Source organism: Pan paniscus, chromosome 4 (genome assembly GCF_029289425.2).
Source record: "Pan paniscus chromosome 4, NHGRI_mPanPan1-v2.0_pri, whole genome shotgun sequence".
NCBI classification, from domain to species: domain Eukaryota; kingdom Metazoa; phylum Chordata; class Mammalia; order Primates; family Hominidae; genus Pan; species Pan paniscus.
In genome coordinates this window covers 32,028,384-32,047,551 of record NC_073253.2, presented here as the reverse complement: position 1 = coordinate 32,047,551, position 19,168 = coordinate 32,028,384, and the positions used below count along the sequence as shown (strand labels likewise).

Here is a 19,168-nt window from a genome sequence, read left to right as displayed (position 1 = left end):
GAACATTAGACACTTCTCCTACAATTTTGTTTCAAGGCAATTAATAAAATTCTCAAATTAAATTTTGCCACACATACAATTATTAACTAAATATTTACTTGTAAGTAAGCACAAAATAATTCATGAACCTGTCCTATAGGTTTGAAAAAAAATTGCAAGCTCTCGGTCCTTTTGGGTGTCCCAGTCACTACCTCATAGAAAATGTTCATTTTTGACAAATGTAAAGATTCCTGAGCAGGAATGATGATTCTTCCTGACTTCAAACAACCACAGTTGTTCAGGGTTCATAGCTGGACACAGAACCATTTAAAAATTTAGCAGGTTATCTCTAGGTGTAAATAGGCCTCATGGGATTTTTACATCTTGTCCATAAAATGATGGGCAGTATTTCTAAAATATTTTAGCCAGTCTGTATAACACTAGTACTTTTAATTTACTCATGAAAACCCATATGTAATATTCATCAAGTTAGTTTACATGCTTTGTTTTTATCAATAGGCATGCATTTTGTCATTCAGTATACTGATTAGTAAGTCATCAGTTATTGATTGAAATATGAATAACGAAAGTACCTGGAGTGGCCTCCTTAGGAGTACAGATTTCTGATCCCATCAGCCTGCTTCTGGCCGGTGCATTCCTGATTAGATGCTAGAAACATCTTGGTTATAGTCCACCCTCACTAACATACCTTTAGTAACATTGTATTTTAAAGTAAGTTGCAGACATTATAATACATGAGGTAATCACTTCCCAAATACAGTATCCTTTTTGGTTGCCAATTTGTAAGACATCATTTGGAATTCTGAAATGAATGGCAGAAATTTTCACTAATTTTATTTTTAAAAATTTTGCCTTGTATTTTAATTTAAACTTAATATTCTTTTTTCCTAGATATCCGCTGTGACATTAAATATAATCTTTCTCCAGTTTACAAATCTATAACTGAAATGTCCTCTACCTCTAACAGTTTTGCTAGTTTTGTTCATAGACAAGCATATACTTGTACTTTCATTAGTCATCTCTTAGCTTAACAGCATTGGGAAATCTTTCAGCTTGAATGTGTTTAAAAAAAAAAAAACTTCCTTTTTAATTTACCCTTATCTATTCCCCATACATTTTTAGAGGCTAATAAAAAAAGTCCTAAAATTTAAACAGCTTTGGAAAGTAAACTATGCTTTGATGGGCTTTCACTTAGTATTTGATCAAAGAATAATTTACCAACTAGGAAAAAATATTTTTTAATTGTCATAATGACAAAATATAAGAATAAAGGCTTTGTGATTTGGGAAAGTCACTTAACCTCTCTGAAGCCTTGTTTTCCTTATAAATAAAATGAAGATAGTAATAATAAGTACTTTATGAAGTAATTTTAAGGATTAACAAGGTAATACATGGAAAACCCATAGCAAAGTGCCCAAAACATAAGATCTGGAAATTAATAGTTATTAAGAAAAAAAAATCAAGAGAGGAATTTCAGTAGAGTGTTCAACAGTGTCCAAGTTGTCTCGTAGAGATCAAGTAAAGCATGAACTACACAGAGTGAGAACTCAACATGCAAGCTTTTCTGCCAGAATGTAATATATGTGTACCTGAAAAACCACTCATTCTGCAAAATTACACAGTAAAAATAACAGGCTTAAGGGAGAAAAAATTAAGCTTTGGGCAATATATTCAAAATCGACTCAGTTTCTCCCATTCTGTAGCAATTTACCCATCTGACAAAGGGCTGATATCCAGAATCTACACAGAACTTAAACAAAATTTACAAGAAAAAAAAAACCCATTAAAAAGTGGCCGAAGGATATGAACAGACACTTCTCAAAAGAAGACATTTATGCGGTCAACAGACATATGAAAAAAAGCTTATCATCACTGGCCATTACAGAAATACAAATCAAAACCACAGTGAGATACTATCTCATGCCAGTTAGAATGGTGATCATTAAAAAGTCAGGAAACAACAGATGCTGGAGTGGATGTGGAGAAATAGGAACGCTTTTACACTGTTGGTGGGAGTGTAAATTAGTTCAATCATTCTGGAAGACAGTGTCGTGATTCCTCAAGGATCTAGAACCAGAAATACCATTTGACCCAGCGATCCCATTACTGGGTATATACCCAAAGGATTCTAAATCATTCTACTATAAAGACATATGCACATGTATGTTTATTGCAGCTCTATTTACAATAGCAAAGACTTGGAACCAACCCAAATGCCCATCAATGATAGACTGGATAAAGAAAATGTGGCACATATACACCATGGAATACTATGCAGCCATAAAAAAGGATGAGTTCATGTCCTTTGCAGGGACATGGATGAAGCTGAAAACCATCATTCTCAGCAAGCTAACACAAGAACAGAAAACCAAACATTGCATGTTCTCACTCATAAGTGGGAGTTGAACAATGAGAACACATGGACACAGGGATGGAAACATCACACACTGGGGCCTGTCAGTGGGTGAGGAGCAAGAGGAGGGATACCATTAGGAGAAATACCTAATATAGATGACAAGTTGATGGGTGCAGCACACCACCATGGCACTTATATACATATGTAACAAACCTGCACGTTCTGTACATGTATCTCAGAACTTAAAAGATAATAAAAAAAAAACTATGCAGTTTTGTTTTTGTTGCTATGATTTCTAGTTACAATCCTAATAAAAATACTATCTCCATTAAATCTCCAAGAACACGTTCACCCAGCATCAAAGATCATTTTGATCAAATTATTCCATGTGTACAATATACATAATGTTTTTTGTTGGTAGTAAAGTATCATATGGCATCTAACTGACTTGATTCAACAAATCTGCATAAAGATTTGAAAGAATAGTTTTGCTATATTTTAATTGTCACCTTATGTCAATGCTAAAACAGCAAGTTAATACTTACAAATGATGTGCATAATTTTGTTGGGTCACATTCTCATCTCATTTTATTTCAGCTGCTGTAAGTAAAGATGATTCCATTATTTCAAGTCTTGATGTCACTGATATTGCACCAAGTAGAAAAAGGAGACAGCGAATGCAAAGAAATCTTGGGACAGAACCTAAAATGGCTCCTCAGGAGAATCAGCTTCAAGAAAAGGAAAAGTAAGTCATTTTATTCTTTGCCAAGAAGTGAGATGACATTTTTGAAAATCTAGCATATGATCTTAAAAATTATGTTTTCATTTTGAACGTTTTTAAAGTTATTTTTAAGAAAATGCCATTTTGGAATTGTAAAATGTTTGAATCAATATATTGTTTCAGTATTTGGTTAATTTCTATTAATATTTAAAGCTGAAATGCTGAGAACGTAAGCAAAAATTTTTTTCTCATGGTTTTTATAGATTAATTAGAAATGGCATGTAGGATACAAAAAATATTGGAATCCAACTAGTGTTCAGTAAAATGTTTCAATCTAATTTACTGCTTGAAAGAGACCCGTATGGCATTCAAATTAGCCATTTAATTTGGTTATGCTTGGCATTTTTTTCAAGTAAAATGTCTCTTTCTCATCATCTGTTTATTTCTGTCAAGTTTTGGCATTGTGTACTTTATTTTCACTGTTTTTCACTCTTTGGTTCTGATTACCCTGCATCAGTCTGTATTTCAATTTAGGTGTGATGAGTTGCGAAGTTGAAACACTTAATATTTCGTTACAGCAAAACAATGAGCATTTATAAAGAATATTATCAGTTTAATCCAAAATGAATGTTCAAATCATTTGTATCTTTGGGTATGTGTATGTATGCTCTGAAAATTTATTTTTTCTGAAGTTTTTGTTAATTCAGTAAATAGTTATTGAATGATGATGCTGTGGCAGATGATTTTATAGTTCAGTGATTTTCACAGGATGGAATAAGGGTACCTGGGGTTTTCCAATGGCCCTTTGTAGGGGTCCATAAGGTCGTCCCTTCTTAAATTCCATACCTGTGTGAGGCTGGATTTTCTTATATCCTTCAATTAAAATAACATTTCACCGCTGATTGAATGCAGAAGCTGGTGAAAATCCAACTGTTTTCAATCAAACCAGCTATCAAACAGATTTGAAAAGTATAAAACAATGCCCTCATAACATTTTTTCCTGGAAAATACGTTTCATAAAGAATATATTATTCATATTATCATATACTGGATTTGTGTTATTTTTAAATGAATTAATGAATGTTTAAATTTTCTCAGGTTTAATTTTCAATATGACAAATAGTCTACATAAACTAAAATGTGGAGTCAAAACTCTTGAGACCCTCAAAAATTTTTTAAAGTATAAAGTATTCCTGAGAGCAAAAAGCTTTAAAATTCTGTTATAGACAATAAGGATGCAAAGAAGCACAATTCATGCCATCAGGAAACTGGCAGCCTAGTGGGAACATGTTTTAGTTTCTAGCGTATAAACATTGTATAGTGGGATTATTTTGTCTATCATTGTGTTTTTGTTCTCTCCACGATTGGCCTGATCTACATATACTTAAAAATGCTATCTCCATACTATGCTGTATCCCTAATGTCTTCAGACAATATATGCAAAAACCCATTGTGCACTAAATTCTTTCTGGTTTGTGTTTATCATTTGAATTTATTCATAGCTTATAACCCCTTGATAGAGCTCATAGAGTTCAAGGCATAGTGTGATCTCTTTTATACGGTGAACCAAAAATATTTTCAATTTACAGACATTGAAATAGCCAAACTATGGGAAAGAATAAAATTATAAGCAGTTTAAAACGTTCCAGAAAGTAAGTACTTCATTCAGTCAATTAGTAGACAAGTGAGTAATGAGTTGAAATTGAATTATGTGCCAGGCATAATATTGATCATGCTGAGGATCCCAGAAAGTAGAAAATAGACACAGCTCCTGTCCTCATGGAACTTTCAGTCCAGTTGTTTTGTCTGATAATGACTTCATGGTTTGCGGGAAGAAGGAAATATTGGTTTTATGTTGGAGAGCTGCATCTTAGGTCTTTTCACTCTATGTGTGAACCAAAGGTAAGGTTTTAGGTTGCTAACATTTTCTGAGTACACTGTGTTGCTTAAGCAGGTTTCTGATATGCATGATACAGAGATGAAAGAAGTTTAGCTCTGAATCAAGACTAAATATTTTTATTTAGCTTTTTAATAAAGATAATGTGTTTGTTTCTCCAAACATACAGACAATTAATATTATGTTCCTTTTCTTTTCCATGTTTAGGTAATCATGTCAATGTTTATGTTATATATTTTCACCATTTTAAAAGTTGACAAAGTTGATGTAAACCATATCAGCTTTTGGTAACGGTCTGCTAATTATATCATTGTAGGCCCTTTAGGCAGACTGCCCCTAAGTAGAAATGAAAAACACCTGTTAGATGTCAGTGAGCATTTTAAATATTAAGAGAAATTTAGTTTAGCATGTATCAGTCAGATGTTGAGTGGTTGATACCCTACTGTAGAATGCCTCCTCTTTTGCTCAAATAAAACAAAATGTTAAATTATGTATTTTTTTCTTATTTTTTTATACTATAGGATTTTTTTGCATTTTGAATACAGGAGACTGAAATTTTATGGCTCTTAAAAATTTTAAATACTAGTTGTACTTTCCCAATATTTTTAATAAAAAAAAAGAAGCTTCTATAAAACAAAAGCAAAAATAAGCCTTAGCTCTTAAAAAACCTCAGAGTAAGACGTTCTCAATTACTAATGGCTAGCCCTTATTTTAAGTTTTAAAATTAAAACTGCTACCTATTTTCCTCCCTTCCTGAAGCATGATTTTTTTCTCTGACAGCTTGTCATCAAAAACATAAACATCAATTAGGTCATGTACCCTATCTGTAGACTCACAAATAAACGCAGATGTGGTTAGTTTGCTACTTACGGGTGAAAATACATCAGTCCCTACCTCTAAACTTCAGTTTCCTAGGCCCTTCTGATTGCATGACCTTCAGTCCCTTCCAACATTCCCACCAGACATCTTACATGTGATTCCACTATTTAGCTTCTCTATCTCTGCAACTCAAGAACAAAGAAACAAAAGTAGGGGAAGGAGTGGTCATAAGTACTATGGCTTAATTTTTTTTTTTTTTTTGTCTACAAGACTTTGTGCAAGTCATTTTACCTTTCCAAGTTTCAGTTTTCTCATCTAAAAATGAAAGGATTATACTAGATGATCTGTAAGATCCCTCTCAATATTTATAGATCTATTGTATATTTAACTCTTCACCACTTTCAAAACATGAATGATTTAGCAATAAAATACTTCCACATTTATTAGCTATTATTGATTAAAATTCATGAAGCAATTAAAAATATGAAATATCCATGAGAAAAGTATTCATTTTTTAAATTTAACTGTTTATAGGTATTTTACAATGTAACATATTAAGTACTTTATAAATACCACAGGGTTATTTTGCATTCTGAGAAAAACTAAATACTTATCTATAAAACAAAATCATAATAATTTTTAAATTTAGTTGAACATTTATTGCAACCCTAAGTAATTGTTATAGTGACAAGGTATAGAAGGAGAGAGAGATATAAAAATAAATCAGAATTTTGATAAGTGCTTTATATGTTATCTCTCATTTAAATCTCACACAAACCCTACAAGATAGGTATTAATTTATCCTTCTTACAGATGAAAAGCAACCAAGGCTCATAAAGATATAGTTCTTTTGCCAGAGCAGCAGAGCCGGTGTTTTATTCCAGAGTTTGTACCTGGTTACTTCCTCAACTGGGTTTATAATCTTTTGAGAGACAAAGATATACACAAATAATTTTGTGCAGAGCGAAGAGAGTACATTGGTCATAAAGTTCTAAATTGAAATATTTGGAATTGTGTTCCAGATTTGTGAGTGCGCTATTATATGTGGGAATGGATTTGGGGCATTTTATTTTATCTGAGAACCACTTTTTTGGGGGGTGGGGAAGCTTTCCTTTTATTTTGACTCAATATACAGAGAGAAATGACTTCAGTTAATACCTGAAATACTCTGCAAAGCTTTTAGAGACTTCAGAACAAATATAAATCACTGTAAAAGGAATACAGATATAAAATAAATATAAATTATTAAATTCACAGAGCTTTATAATGAACTGTTTTATTAATCTTGTAAACTTTCAAAGTATCTAGACAAACTGTCTTTCAAATATAAAAGAAAATTTGTTGTAAAGTTGCTTTTACCAATAAAAATACTAAATAGTATTTCAAGTGAATACTGGATGCCAAAACAACACACACACCTTAGAGTGAGTTTTTTATTTAATTAGCTAGGACTACACAATCTTATCACAGTCTTTTTTTTTTTTTTTTTAATACTTTAAGTTTCTGGGTACATGTGCACATTGTGCAGGTTAGTTACATATGTATACATGTGCCATGCTGGTGCGCTGCACCCACTAACTCGTCATCTAGCATTAGGTATATCTCCCGATGCTATCCCTCCCCCCTCCCCCCACCCCACCACAGTCCCCAGAGTGTAGTATTCCCCTTCCTGTGTCCATGTGATCTCATTGTTCAATTCCCACCTATGAGTGAGGATATGCGGTGTTTGGTTTTTTGTTCTTGCAATAGTTTACTGAGAATGATGATTTCCAATTTCATCCATGTCCCTACAAAGGACATGAACTCATCATTTTTTATGGCTGCATAGTATTCCATGGTGTATATGTGCCACATTTTCTTAATCCAGTCTATCATTGTTGGACATTTGGGTTGGTTCCAAGTCTTTGCTATTGTGAACAATGCCGCAATAAACATACGTGTGCATGTGTCTTTATAGCAGCATGATTTAGAGTCCTTTGGGTATATACCCAGTAATGGGATGGCTGGGTCAAATGGTATTTCCAGTTCTAGATCCCTGAGGAATCGCCACACTGACTTCCACAATGGTTGAACTAGTTTACAGTCCCACCAACAGTGTAAAAGTGTTCCTATTTCTCCACATCCTCTCCAGCACCTGTTGTTTCCTGACTTTTTAATGATTGCCATTCTAACTGGTGTGAGATGGTATCTCATTGTGGTTTTGATTTGCATTTCTCTGATGGCCAGTGATGATGAGCATTTTTTCATGTGGTTTTTGGCTGCATAAATGTCTTCTTTTGAGAAGTGTCTGTTCATGTCCTTCGCCCACTTTTTGATGGGGTTGTTTGTTTTTTTCTTGTAAATTTGTTTGAGTTCATTGTAGATTCTAGATATTAGCCCTTTGTCAGATGAGTAGGTTGCGAAAATTTTCTCCCATTTTGTAGGTTGCCTGTTCACTCTGATGGTAGTTTCTTTTGCTGTGCAGAAGCTCTTTAGTTTAATTAGATCCCATTTGTCAATTTTGTCTTTTGTTGCCATTGCTTTTGGTGTTTTAGACATGAAGTCCTTGCCCATGCCTATGTCCTGAATGGTAATGCCTAGGTTTTCTTCTAGGGTTTTTATGGTTTTAGATCTAACGTTCTTATCACAGTCTTGTGGCTACAAGGTGCAGAAAAAGATGTAGCGTATTTCAGCCCAGTATTTCCCCACCTCCATAGAGTGCAGTGCCACTGATAGAGTTTGTATAAGGTATTGTCTTCCTGAACCTACAAAAGCTCAATTCTTTATTTTGTTATGCCGGATGCTTACAGTATTATCCTTGAAGAAATTGCACAATCCATGCACTTTTGTTTTGAGAAGTTATTATAAGCATCAGAATTTTTGTAGCTTCCAAACCAAAGTGACTATATCTATTAAAGCTTTTCAGGGTCCTAAAGAGCTCATTTCCCCACAGTAACCCAGTTGCAGTCACATAGAGTTTAGGCAATATTCACTCTTAATAAAGATTCTTCTTTTTAATGGAGTTTTGAAGAAAGTTATTTGTTTGCTTTCTGATATCTTCTTCCTATGTTTTTATTATTAATGTTATGAATTATAAAAATTAAAACAGTGAGGGGGTCAGAGTCTGGTATTAATTCATTTATTTTTTAATAAAATGAACTTTATTTTATTTGTTTCCCAATTATAAAAGCAGTTAATGCTCATTCCAGAAAAATCAGAAAACACACAGAAACAAAAGAATGAGCATATGGGAAACTCGTAATCCCACCCACCTGGAGATGACCACCGTTGAGACCTGGTACTCTGTGTCTTTGCAGATCCCTCTCTCTTCCACACTTCATTGACAAAACTAGGCTCACACCAGTTATGCTGTAACCCACAACTTTTTTTTTCTTCCATTTAGCAATCAATATGGTGTAATGTGGGAGGAAAATAATATCTTTGGAAGACTATGTTTTAAAAGCAGTTGATTAATTTGAGATATGTAATAGTTTATATATAGAGAGAGTTATACATGGAATTACACATACATGTATGTATGTTTTGCCAGAATTTCTCCAGGAAGGCTATAACAATTTGTACCCTCACAACAGTGTTTGCCTTTTGAGTTTTTTTTTGTTGTTGTTTACCAATTCGTTTTAGAAATACATATATAGAGAGAAGGAGATGAAATTGCATGTGCCAACTTAAAATGGGGTAGTTGACCATCCCATCTTTTCAAAAAGAATTTATTTTCATACCTTGATTCTTAAAAATTGCTAGCAATGTATTCAAAGTTTAAATCTCAAAGTATTTGAAAATTATGTTTTTTAAATTTAGATGGATAATATAATCATCAAATTCAAATATCCAATTTTTGTAGATTTTTGGTACCTGAACTTTTAAATGTCAAATTAGGTACATAAAATGAATGTTCAATTGCTATATATTTACTCTGGTCATCATGAGCAAACCTCATTTTTTACACAACTTTAATTTTATCATAATGTTTATCTTAGTTGCAAAAGTAAACATGGTGGTGGTTTTAAAACGAGATAGGTTTTTATTAGCTTCACTCTATGTTTACCTAACTGGTCAGGCTGCGGCTTTCACTTTGCTTGCTGCATATTTTGATTAATGGCCCCTTGGCCTTGTTCCAGAGTATACTGATTATGGTCAGTGCACTTCAAAGATGATTTATTAATTGTGTTTGTGACCCAAAATAATTCAATAAAGATTGATCATATGCATTATTATAGATTTGCCAATAAAATCAACAGTTACACTTTAAGAGTATGTTTGCCTGAATAGATTTTTTAAGTATACAAAAAGGACAAAAATTTTTTTTTAATGTATTCTGTATTAAACACAGATTTATGACCTTTTAAAGCATGATTATTAAATGTATCATAGGATTGGTCTTGTAAGTGCATGAATTGTAAGTTCTACTTTAACATAATTTCAAGATAATATGTTTCATTGGAGCTTACATAGGTGTTTTAATAAATATTTCGATGTTTATAACTCACCCTGGGAACAACCCTTACTACAATTCCCCCAGGCTATTACATACATTTAAATTTTAAATTACTGACAGACTCAGATGTCTGTTTTAAAAAAAAATGTTTATAGGAGACTTTTATAATCTTTCTGAGTTTTAAGTAAAGGGGATTTATCGTATGTTTCCTATATGTTATACTCTTGTCATTTGAAAGACTTTGATATGTACAATTTCTCTAAATTTGGCTTGATAATAGTTATTGTTTCAGGCATTTTAAGCACTCTACCAACATAGAATAATGTGTAAATATTCATTATACATGGCCGGCAAAGTTATTAATCAAAGGAAATGACTCCCCGCTCATAATTTATGGTTCAGTATTAAAGGAAAAATAGGAGGTATATATTTTTTGGTATACTGTATCCAAAATTTACACTGTAACAGTGAAATTCTGTAACTTAAATCATCTAGTATGATGTGTTACTCAATGTAAAGTAAGTATTTGGTCCGTAGTAAAAATTATGAAATAAAATAAAATATTTTACCCACTAGAAATATAGACTGTTTCATGTTATCTGAAAAGTATAAACTAATTATGCCAAAATAAGAAGATATGAACCCCCAAAGTAACAGATGTCAGCAAATGGAAGAAAGAAATCAGATATGAGAATAAAAAATAAACCTAAGAAATTAAAAATATATAGTGATCCATTAGTATTATTCAAGGACTTTGCTTGTTTTTGGAAAATTGTTACTAAAGGACAAAAGCACAAACATGCTTTATTTAAACATCATTATTCAAAAATACTTTTAGTAAAATTTTAGGACATAATATTTTGTTTAACTGAAAATCTTTTACAATAACCTTGTTTCTAAACAATTTCTAAAACTTATTTCTCTAGATCAAGTATGTATATGTTACTTTGTAAAATGTTATTTTTGTAGTAAATGAAGATAAATTATCAGTGTATTGGATAAAGCAATGTTATCATTACCACCATTATTGAATGTTTACTCCTGTATAAATCACTTCTAGAAATACAGAATAAGAAGTTGATACAGCCTCTATCTCTGTCTTTGTGTATGAATAGAACAATGAAGGAGGAGTAATGAATAGCACACATATGTTGTTTGCTTTTGGGCCACATTACATTTTCTGACAAACTATCTTTAATATGTATATGGCTAACTATAATATGTCTAGATTGTGCCAAATTCCATAGTAGGTATGAAAGCTATGAAATTTCAGAGGAAAGAGAGTTGCTAATCCTTTTGGAGCTATATGGAATAAGGAGCGAGGATAAAATCAGAGAAGACTGACCAGGAGGAAGTGTTCTTTGAGTCTGGCTTTGGAGATGAATGTTGTTTCTAAAGGTGTAAACACCTGAGGAGGTGTTACTGGAGTTTGGCTTTGAAGATGAATGTTATTTCTAAAGGCATAAACTGAAAGAAAGAGAGTTCTAATTGAACCCCATCCACAGCATCCCTTTATTTCCTTTAGTAACAGAACTCCTTTCCACCACCTGCTCTATCCACAGGGTTTAACAGTGCATGTGCCTATCAACCTAGAGGCTACAATTCCCAGCCTCACTAGCAGTGATGGGTGGCCATGTGACAAAGCCATTGCTAATGAGATATAAATGGAAATGATATGGGCAATTTGGGGATCTTGCCCATGAAACGATTGGGCATACATTCCTATGTCTCTTTCTTCCTTCTCAGCCATTTAACATTTAAGGAAACCATGGTAGGAGATGGGAAAGCAAGATAGGAGGAATCATGGTCCCTGGACAGTCTCAGGAAGCAGGGCAGCATACCCACAATGGACCACCCAGCTACCTCTGGACTGTTGTGTGAGAAAAATAAATGTCTAGCTTGATTGAAGCCATGGTGGTGGTTTGTTTTTGTTTTGTTCTCTTTGTTAGAGAAATCTGGGATAGTACCTTACTAAAAAGAAGGGCTATCCTATCAGGGGAACAGATTGTATAAAACAAATGCATGGAGAAAGTCTGAAAGATTGAGGACAAATGCCTGTATCATTGAGGTGCTTAGAAATATGAATAAAGCGGCCGGGCGCGGTGGCTCACGCCTGTAATCCCAGCACTTTGGGAGGCCGAGGCGGGTGGATCACGAGGTCAGGAGATCGAGACCATCCTGGCTAACACGGTGAAACCCCGTCTCTACTAAAAATACAAAAAATTAGCCGGGCGTGGTGGCGGGCGCCTGTAGTCCCAGCTACTCGGGAGGCTGAGGCAGGAGAATGGCGTGAACCCGGGAGGCGGAGCTTGCAGCAGTGAGCCGAGATCGCGCCACTGCACTCCAGCCTGGGCGACAGAGCGAGACTCCGTCTCAAAAAAAAAAAAAAGAAATATGAATAAAGCTGGCAAGGTAGGCAGAACGTAGAGCACAAAGAGACTTATTTATTTGGACTTCTTTTATGAATGCTACAAGAACTGTTAAAAGGTTTTGAACCAAATAATGGCATAATGAACAGAGCTTTACAAAAATTTTCCTGGAAACCATATATTGGATGGAAGGAAAGTTTACGGGTTGGCAGTGAAGATAGGAAGATACTCTAGTAGTAATCCAGGAAGAGTTACCTGAAGAATAGTGACTGTAATTGGTGTAATAGTGAATGTGATTGGAAGGAACAGCAGGGATGAATTGAGAAACATTCGAGGTTGCTATCCTCTTACTACCAGAGATCTGGGAAGCCTCATCAGTTATTGAAAGCTATTTGGTAAACTTAGTCTTTACCAAAATAAATCATCTATCTTACTTTAGAAATCAACCTACCACAAAAGATGGATAAACAAAACAAGTCATGGGGATTGACTTCTCAAAAGACTGGAAAAGCTCCCTTTTCCATGCTGCTATATTTATCTACTCAAATATATATATTGTGATGCATTGATATTATATCATTTTACATCATTTCATTTATTTCATTTTTGAACTTAATTGCACCTATAAGTAATTTATCAGCAAGCTTTCTTCAAATTGTGCTCTAAGAAGGGTTACTCAGGAAGGTGTATTGTAGCCTCTGAAAACCTTCCTTGTCATAGAGGTTCTTGTTTGCTCCAACCACAGGAAATATTTCCTCTGGACATGTGTTTTGATTGTGATCTGAAGGCATGGGGTTTCTCTTACTTGGGGTTATATGATATTCTCCTTATGGAATACGGAGAAAATCAACTTTTTCACTGACACATTCTGTTATGGATGTAGTGCTGATTTGAAAGAGTATTTGCCCTAGGACCATGATATATGATGTTCTAGAAATTTCCCAACTTTAGAGAATAAGATATGAATTGAACAAATCAATTTAGCAAACCAATGAAGTAATGAGATATTAATATAAAACCAAATGGACCTATATATCCCATTTCAAGGAAATCATGAAAATGATAATTTTCTATTGAGGTTTATCTTGGGTTAAGCAATAAATGGCACCATATAAAACAAAAACTGTTGGAGAGCATTTTTTCTGTTCTCAACTGCTATGTGGGCAAATAAGGCAGATGAAAATCTCAGTGTTCTCACTGAATAATAAGATGGTCTTTCGGGTCTCAAGTATATTTTTGGAGTCTTCCATCTAAGCTGTCAGGAACATACACCAATAACTTCCAGAAGAGGAAAACAAACCCATCATAGGACTGAAAATTTGGCATTACATATTATCCTTAGACAATGGTTATAGGCCTCTGCCTTTTATCTCCACCTTAATATAGTAATGATGTACCTACTGTGTGCCAAGCACTGTGTCCTATGCTGGGACTATAGCACCAAACGAAAGAGACCAGGTGCTTTCCCTCAAGGAGGATAGGATGTAATTTCAGAAACACACCAATAAATAATTACAGTACAATGTGATAATGAGGCCAATTGGTGTAATAGTTCCAAGTACATCTAGAATGCCCAATTAAAATGAATAGTAGAGGGAGGCACAAATAACAAAGAAAAAATTTGCTACTCTTTCTCATTAACCAAGGATGGATGCACAGATAAGTAACTCTAGGTGAGAAAATATATTACATTTGATAGAGTTCAAAAAATAACCTGAAATTGGGAATTCAGTAAAAATAGACAGTTACAAAAAAGAAAATATTATACACTAGCATAACCTAACACATAGTAGATATTCAATAATTACCAAGTAAATGAAGTAATAAATAGGCCTTTTGTGTAATACGGGAAAGAAAATATTTAGTAGATCTAACCCAGCAGAATCTTCCCCTTGTGGAAAATGGTACTACATCTGTACCAGAGGTCCCCAACCTTTTTGGCACCAGGGACTGGTTTTGTGGAAGACAATTTTTCCATGGACCTGGGGTGGGTGGGGGGATGGTTTGGGGGTGATTCAAGCACATTACATTTATTGTGCACTTTATTTCTTTAATTATTACATTGTAATATATAATGAAATAATTATACAACTCACCATAATGTAGAGTCAGTGGGAGCCCTGAGCTTGTTTCCTCTAACTAGATGGTCCCATTTGGGGGTGATGGGAGACAGTGACGGATTAGCAGGCATTAGATTCTCATAAGGAGCACACAACCTAGATGCCTCGCATGCACAGTTCACAATAGGATTTGTGCTCCTGTGAGAATCTAATGCTGCTGCTGATCTGACAGGAGGTGGAGCTCAGGTGGTAATGTGAGTGATGGGAGGCGGCTGTAAATACAGATGAAGCTTACTTACTCACCCACCACTCACCTACTGCCTTTCAGCCCAGTTCCTATTAGGCCATGGACCAGAGGTTGGGGACCACTGGTCTATACAGCAACTAAAGCCTTAAATTTAAGAGTTATCTTTAGCTTCTTCTTTTCTCTCATGCCTAGCTCTACTCCATTTGTCAGTCTCATACTTCATGCTTCTAAAATATCTTAGAATTTAATCTCATGTTTTCTACTTCTGCTGCCACTAACCTAGTCTAAGCCATAATCCTTTTGCATGCATGACTGCAGCCTACTCCCTTTTCTTCCCATTTCCACTTCTCTGACCTCTAAACTGTTTTCCACATAGTGAACTTCTGAAAACACAAATTGGATTATATCTTTATACTTCTCCGCATGTCTCCAGACTTCCCATCCCTTTCCTAGAGTATTCCAGTGCCTTCCCATTGTACTTAGTCTAAACTCATTACCATAGGTTACATGCTCTGAAAGACCTTGCCCCTGCATCATCCTGAAACAAATTGTGGGATTTATTCATTTTTTTGAGACAGAGTCTCACTCTGTCACCCAGGCTGGAATGCAGTGGCAAGAGCTCAGCTCACTGCAATCTCTGCCTCCTGGGTTCAAGCGATTCTCCTGCCTCAGCCTCCTAAGTAGCTAGGATCATAGGCGCCCGCCACCATGCCCAGCTAATTTTTGTATTTTTAGTAAAGATGGGGTTTTGCCATGTATAGGAAGACAGAAGGGGTTTTATTTAGCCCATTTAATCAACTACTAACTAAAATGCATTCCTGGATTGTCTTTCACAGGCACCATGAACTTGATTGAAATTTTCTGTTGGTTGAAGTTACCTGAAATTTTGAAAATTCTTATTTCTCTTGACATTTATATTATTTTACTTAATTGCTTACTGCCTTTGGCATTTTTTGAAACTTGAAAATTATTGTAATCCTGTCCTACATTTGAAATAATTTATAATGATAAGGAATTGAATCCAGCAACTCATTCATTCTGAATGTTTGGAATATCATAGATTATTATGTACTCTAAGAATCCTAAATTTATTACTAATTATACGCCCATTTGAATTACAAGCAATAAAGGAAATAATAATGTCAATCTAAAATAGCATAAAGTCATTCTTATTTTTTTGTTTTATTTTGTCTAGTTGTTCCACAAAAGTATTGTTATAATATTGGGATGGAATTTATTAATTATCTAATCCAAAATAATAATATATGGCATGTAACCATTATATAAATGCTTTGTGGGACAATAAGACATATTACTTTAAATGAAACCCTATTTTACCTGGTAATGTCTACTCTTTGATCACAGTTTTGCCTTCTGTATTATATCAGATAAATCTTCTACATTAAATTTACTAATATAAAATAGAGTCATGTTGAGTACATAAAATTTATGCAAATGCATCATATTCTCTCTATTCCCCTCTCCTACATAAAAAGGGGGAGGGAAGAGAGAGAGAGAAAAGGGAACAATTTAAATAGTGCTGGGCATTCTAGTCCAGCATATGCCCAGGAGTGAAAATGAAATGGGAAACATATATCTCCTTTCCCTAGCTGTTTGAGTTCCCACTATCTTTCTATTATGTGAGCACTGCATTTAAAGATAAACCTTTACATGCAACTAAACACAAGGCAACCATGTAACATTTTCTAGTGCTTCATGGAAAACAAATAGCCATAAATCCTAAAATAGGAGGAAACCTGTTGATCCTGGGGTGCTGGACCAATTGAAATTTGTGTAACATGCTGGACTATGGTATTTTCCTAAGGATTTTTCAGGATAATTTGATTTTCACATTAAGACCTACAATTAAAACTCTATCACTAAATTAGATATAATTCTATTTAACTCGAAGACCATTTTATACTCTGGAGTTTTTCTTCTGCAAGCTAAAAGAGCCTAAGTTTTTAACATTATTGTGTATAATATTGTTGTCACATATCAGTCTCTTATTTGGATTTGCTTTTCACTGAATGCATTTAATTTTCCAGTGTTCCATTAAAGTCATACCCCCCCAAACCCTGTTTATATCTCAGACATGGTGTGGTCTTTACAGAGAATAATGGGATACTACACTTCTGTTAGTGTGGGGTGTTCCCTTGTTGTTACACCTTTTTATTATTATTATGTATTATACTTTAAGTTCTGGGGTACATGTGCGGAACATGCAGGTTTGTTACATAGGTACGTATACATGTGCCATGGTGGTTTGTCACACTCATCAACCCATCATCTAGGTGTTACGCCCCGTATGCATTAGGTATTTGTCCTAATGCTTTCCCTCTTCTTTCCCCCCACCCCACGACAGGCCACAGTATGTGATGTTCCCCTCCCTGTGTTTATGTGTTCTCATTGCTTAACTCCCACTTTGAGTCAGAACATGCAGTGTTTGGTTTTCTGTTCCTGTTAGTTTGCTGAAAATGATAGTTTCCAACTTCATCCATGTCCCTGCAAATGGCATTAACTCCTTAATTTTTATGACTGCATAGTATTCCATGGTGTATATGTGCCACATTTTCTTTATCCAGTCTGTCATTGATGGGCATTTCGGTTGGTTCCAAGTCTTTGCTATTGTAAATAGAGTTGCAATAAACATAAGTGTGCATGTGTCTTTATAGTAGAATGATTTTTAATCCTTTGGGGATATACCCAGTAATGAGATTGCTGGGTCAAATGGTATTTCTGGTTCTAGATCCTTGAGGAATCACCACACTGTCTTCCACAATGGTTGAACTAATTTACACTCCCACCAACAGTGTCAAAGCATTCCTATTCCTCCACATACTCTCCAACATCTATTGTTTCCTGACTTTAATGATCGCCATTCTTACTGGAGTGAGATAGTATCTCATTGTGGTTTTGATTTGCATTTCTCTAATGGCCAGTGATGATAAGCTTTTTTTCATATGTCTGTTGGCCGCATAAATGTCTTCTTTTGAGAAGTGTCTGTTCATATCCTTTGCCTACTTTTTGATGGGGTTGTTTTATTCTTGTAAATTTGTTTAAGTTCCTTGTAGATTCTGGATATTAGACCTTTGTCAGATGGATAGATTGCAAAAATTTTCTCCCATTCTGTAGGTTGCCTGTTCACTCTGATGATAGTTTCTTTTGCCGTGCAGAAGCTCTTTAGTTTAATTAGATGCCATTCATTAATTTTGGCTTTTGTTGCAATTGCTTTTGGTGTTTTAGTCATGAAGTCTTTGCCTATGTCCTGAATGGTATTGCCTAGGTTTTCTTCTAGGGTTTTTATAGTTTTAGGTTTTACGTTTAAGTCTTTTAATCCATCTTGAGTTGATTTTTGTATAAGGTGTAAGGAAGGGATCTAGTTTCAGTTTTCTGCATATGGCTACCCAGTTTTCCCAGCACCATTTATTAAATAGGGAATCTTTTCCCCCTCGCTTGTTTCTGTCAAGCTTGTCACAGATTGGATGCTTGTAGATGTGTGGTGTTATTTCTGAGGCCTCTGTTCTGTTGCATTGGTCTATATATCTGTTTTGGTGCCAGTACCATGCTGTTTTGGTTACTGTAGCCTTGTAGTATAGTTTGCAGTCAGGTAGCATGGTGCCACTAGCCTTGTTCTTTTTGCTTAGTATTGTCTTGGCTATATGGGCTCTTTTTTTTTTTTGTTCTGTGTGGCCGTTACACCTTTTATTCCTGAGTTATCACTACTTTTCTAGTTGTAGATACTGCTGCTCCTGTGTCTGGGCTCACCACTATGTGAGCAAGCTACTTAATGAGTCTACACCTCAATATTATAATTTCTAAAATGGGAATAGCAATACCTACCTCGTTAAAATTAAAGACATGACAATTATATTATGCCAGGCACATGATAAGTGTTCAATATTGGTAAATGCCCCAACTCTTGCTCATGTTCATTCTGTTTTCCCTTTCCAGTACTCAACTGTCTAGGTTTGAATGTAAACTGTCTTCCAAGTCAGGTTAATTACTTGTGGAAAAATTACACTACAAAAGCATTTGTCTTTGTCATGTTTAATAATTTATAATCTAATTTTTATCATCTGAAATTACAGAATAATTACAAATTATCAAGTGTTGTGTTTTGTAACTTTTGTACCTTCCCTGCTCATGCCATGTACTTTGTGTATTTTGAAATCATAAGCATCTTTTCAACAAATATTTGCTGAGTACCTAATGTGAGCCAGACAGTGACTTAGGCACAGAGGATAGAAGACATGGTGGGGAG

General features: G+C 34.6%; 1 protein-coding gene across 6 annotated transcripts in view; it reads left to right on the top strand.

The window, feature by feature from the left end:
• XRCC4 (X-ray repair cross complementing 4) overlaps positions 1 to 19,168 on the top strand; it is a 274,814-nt gene that overhangs the window by 177,134 nt on the left and 78,512 nt on the right. For all 6 annotated transcript variants that reach the window (XM_003822245.5, XM_024928771.4, XM_008975780.4 and 3 more), the window contains exon 7: positions 2,954 to 3,101. In XM_003822245.5, coding sequence (XP_003822293.1) covers positions 2,954 to 3,101 — 148 coding nt within the window. The remainder of the gene's footprint in view (positions 1 to 2,953; positions 3,102 to 19,168) is intronic.